The 4293-nt window shown below is 64.7% G+C and overlaps 1 protein-coding gene across 1 annotated transcript; it reads right to left on the reverse strand.

Moving 5' to 3' along the window:
- Positions 1–244: 244 nt before the first annotated feature.
- On the reverse strand, positions 245–3022 carry FAM43A (family with sequence similarity 43 member A). The gene has a single exon (XM_051991607.1). It carries the CDS (start codon positions 2925–2927, stop codon positions 1641–1643), a length of 1287 nt encoding a protein of 428 aa, XP_051847567.1. The 5' UTR covers positions 2928–3022; the 3' UTR covers positions 245–1640.
- Between the last annotated feature and the right edge of the window lie 1271 nt (positions 3023–4293).

A 4293-nucleotide genomic window follows, 5' to 3' on the forward strand; every position in this document is an offset into this window, starting at 1 on the left:
CCCTTCTTCCTAGCCACAGGGAGGGAAGCCCCCCCTCCGCCCCCCCTCCCTCCATCCCTTGGTGCAGCGCCCAAGGAGGTTCAGAGGAGCCCACTAGATGGCACAGGAGGACACTCCCAGAGGCCTCTCCATCCCTTTGTCAGGCCACAATCAAAGAGTCAAATTCATCCTCCCCCTTCCACCTTGGCCAGCCCAGGTGCCCCCTCCCCCCAGCCCCACTAGGAGCAGTGGAGCAGACACGTCCTTCTGTTAAGTTAGCCTCTTTATTACCTCCACTCGTGTGCAAACAACATCAGAACATCGCTGTTCTTAAAAAATAACCAAGTGTTTTATAGAGTTTTCTGTATGTACAAGGGAACCACTTTTTTCAAGTTTCCTTTTGCACAGCAAAAGATTATAAACATCTAGATCTGAGAACACCGCTATGTACAAAAGAGATGGCAAAAATACTTCACAACAGTGCAAAAATATTTTACACGAGCTCATGGAATGAGATCCTTCTGGGGAGGATGATCTCTGGTCTTTTTGTCAAGGAAAACTCCCTTCTGGAGATTGGATTTCGGGACTGTAAACAAAACGCAACTTTTCTCCCTTTCATCTCCCCCAAGACAGTCATTTAAGGAATTTGGCAGATTTTCAAGGGTCTGAGTCTGAGGTAAACAACCCAAGCTCATGCACCAAAGGGGGGGGGAGAGACCCAAGATCTTGGCACAGGCACGCGCACACACAAAGACACACACACACACACACACACAGCCCTCCCCCCCACACACACACAGGTTTGCTTTAGGGGATGGAAACAGACGTGAAAATGACCCGAAGCTCCTGGCCCTCACGTTACCGTATGCAGAAAGGAAGTTAACCCCTCCTCTGTCGGTTCCCCAGTTACGGTGAAAAACAGGAAATTCTCAGCCATCCGGAGATGACAGAAGCCTCCACTCGAACAATTGCACGCTCTCTCTTCCCCCTCCCGTGGCCGGCGGCCTTCTCCCTCAGCTTCCAGATTCTGCCCCGACCGTCTGTGTGTGTTGTCGCTGCTGGGACATGACAAGGACGAGGAGATGGAGGAGGCTGCTGGCCAGGGCCTGAGCAATGACAGTGATCGGCAGGCAGGCAGACAGGCAGGGTTGTTTACAGAATGAGAGCTATGATCTCTCTGTCTCTGTCTCTGTCACACACACACACACACACACACACACACACACACACACACACTCCCCCTCCCTAACAAGCAGCCGGAGGAAATTGGCGGGTTGCTAACCCCGCTCCCAGCCAGGCCTCCCAGCGCGTCCCCCACCCCGGAAGGCGCCCAGAGGGAGAAACAACCAGCAGGGCTTTGCGCCCAGTCCGGCCAGCACCGCCTGATCCCCAGAAAGAGGAGGCCAGGGCTTAGGCGTCCGTTGTTGCCCCTGCCGCCGAGGGCTCCCGGAGTTCGGCTGGGAGGGGGGCCGGGAGGCGCCCACGCCGCCGTACGGTGCCCCAGCAACGCGACGGGGCGTGCGCGGCTGGCAATGGGAGCAACGAGAGCAACAGCAGCAGCGGATCGGGAGCCGCTGGAAGGGGGGTAGGGGGAGAAGCGGCGGCGGCGGCGGGGAAGGCGCCTGCAGTCCTAGGTCGCCCGCAGCGGCCAGAGCGGAGGCTCAGCCCGGGCCCGGCTCCGGCCCCGCCTCGTCCAGGCCGTTGGCAAGGCCCGGCGAGCCCCCCGCGTCCTGGCAGCCGCTCTCGATGGAGCTCTCGCTACCTGTGCTCTCTCCCGACAGCAGCCGGGTGACGCGCAGGTCGGCCCGGAGGCTCTGCACGTCGTTGCCGATGCTGAGCTCGCCGAGGTCGCTGATGAGCCGGGAGAGCTCGCGCTCCCCGACCGCCGAGCCGGCGGGCAGCCGGGCGCCGGGGCGCCGCGGGTCCCAGGTGTCCAGGAGGTCTCCGCATTCCGAGGGCGAGGCCCCGAGCGGAGGCTGCAGCGGCGCCTCCCCGTCCGCGTCCGCGTCCTCGCCCTCCCCGTCCAGGCTCAGGTCCAAGTCCAGGCTCAGGTCAGCCTCGTCCTCGCCTTCCCGCGGAGGGCCGGGGTCCCGCTCGGCGTCGGCGAGGAGCCGCTCCCGCGGCCGCCGCTGCTGCTGCTGCTGCTCCTGCTGCAGCTGCTGCTCCTGCTGCTCGCCCAGCAGGTCCTCCGTGATGGAGCCCAGCTTGGGCGCGCTGCGGCTGCGCTCGACGGGCGGCTTGTAGCAGCTGGGCCCGTGCAGCAGGAGCTTTCGGAGGGGCACCAGCGGGATGCTCTGCTCCCCCACCAGCTGTTGCTGCTGATGGCGCGCGTCGTCGCGCCGCTTGAGTCTCTTGAACTCGGCCAGGGCCGTGGCCGACGTCTGATAGAGCAGCAGCGCCATGGCCTTGGCCTTCTCGGCCTTGGACACGAGCACGGCGTGACAGCGCAGCATGACGGCCTTGTGCTTCAGCTCGTGCCGGTAGATCCAGGCGAAGACCTTGGGCAGGCGCGGGTCGGCCACGCAGTAGGTGACGCGGTGCAGCAGGTAGAGGTGGCCCGGCCGCTTGAGCGCCTGGTCGTCGGCGTGCACCATGCGGATGCCCTGCGCGCTGATGGTCAGCTTCATCTTGGTGCCGTGCTTGCCCGCCTCGCTCTTGCCCCAGATCTTGCCCACCGCCAGGTCGGTGCAGCCCTCGCCGCGAGACTGGATGGTGGTGGCGTTGCCCAGGTACAGCACGGTGTACGTGGGGTCCTCGCTGCTGATCTGGACCTTTTTCCGCTTCGATTTGAACATGCTGCCCACCCGGGTGAGGGCGCTCTCCGGGCACGCCTTGGCCAGAGACGTGAGCGCGGAGTAGTGGAGGCTCACCGCATAGCCCTTGGCCTTAGCCGCCTGCTTGGGGTCCTCCTCGATCAGCTCGAATTTGTTTCTCTTCCACGGCAGCATCTCCCTGCTCTCCGCAGTTTGGGTACGAAAGGCAGGCTGACGGGCAGAGGAGGCAGGCGGGCCGGGGAGCTGGGGCGGGGGGAGCTGAGCTTGCCCTCCCCCCGGACGCAGGGAGGGAGGGATGGGAAGGACGTTCGCGGAGGGCTCTGCCGTCCGTTGGCCTGGCCCGGCTTTACCGCATCTTGACCCTCAGGAACAAAAGAGGGCCCCGGGCTGCGGGGATGGGGCTCCGTGCGACTCCCGTCGGCTCACGGGGCAGGACGGAGGCATGGTGTCTCTGCCAAGCCTGGCTGCCCGGGCGGCGCGGCGCGGCTGGCGCTGGGCTGTGTGCGCTCGGCTGAGCTCGGCTCGGCTCGGCTCCGCTCTGCGGGACTTGAGGGCTCCTCTCGGCTCTACTCTGAGCCTAGCCCGGCTGGGCTGTGCGGTTCTCCAGAGTTCGGCTGCGCTGTCCTCCGGGGCTACACTGAGTTACGCTTCCCTCCGGAACCGAACTGGGCTGCGCTCTCCTCCGGGGCTCTCCACTGCTGTACTCCCCTCCAGGGCTGGGACTGGGCTGCTCTAACTCCCGGGGCTGGGCTGGCGCGAGGGGGGGTTGGGGGAGAAAACTGGACGAGTCTGCTCTTCCCTCCGGGGCTGGGCTGAGGCGAGGGGGGGCGGGACTGGACTGGGCTGCTGTCCCCTCCGGGGCTCGGCTGAGAAGGGGGGACTGGGCTGGGTTGCTCTTTCCTCCGGGACTGGACTGGGCTGCTCTATCCTCCGGGGCTCCGCTGGTCCCGAGCTGCGCTTCCGGCTAGCCTCTCCTCACTGCCTTCCCGGTCGCCTCCTTCCCCGGCTCCGCTGCGGCTCCGCTGCGCCGCTCCCGGCTCCGGCTCCGGCTCCCGCTCGGCTCTGACCTCCTGCGCTCCCCCCGCTCGTCTCACATCCTTGTGGCCAGGGAGAAAGATCTGCGGTAAATATAGGCTGGCGCGAACCATTCGGCGTCGAGGACAGGGGTGGCCGCGGGAGGAGCCCGGGCCGCCTCTGAATCAGTTTCAGTCCCGGACGCCAGCCCTAGTGGTTTCTGGTCTCTTAAAGGGACCTCGCCCGAGCATTTCAGTCGTGGAGAAGAGGACTGGAGAAGGCGGTAGTGGCCGAGGCCGGTGCCCCATCCCAGGCCCCCCAACAGGCCCTGAGCCCCGGCGCGGCCAGCTCGGGAAATGCCCCAGAAGGGGGAGCGGGAGGGCCGCCGTCCAGCCCTCTAGACCTGAAACTGACCAAATGGAAAGTGTCAACGCGCTTGAGGATGGTCTTCTGCCTAAGTCTTGGCGATGTAGCGGAGGAAGAGGAGGGGCAGAGAAGGAGGGGGGAGGAGGAGGAGGGGGAGGAG

This window comes from Antechinus flavipes, chromosome 3 (assembly GCF_016432865.1).
Source record: "Antechinus flavipes isolate AdamAnt ecotype Samford, QLD, Australia chromosome 3, AdamAnt_v2, whole genome shotgun sequence".
In the NCBI taxonomy this organism is placed as follows: domain Eukaryota; kingdom Metazoa; phylum Chordata; class Mammalia; order Dasyuromorphia; family Dasyuridae; genus Antechinus; species Antechinus flavipes.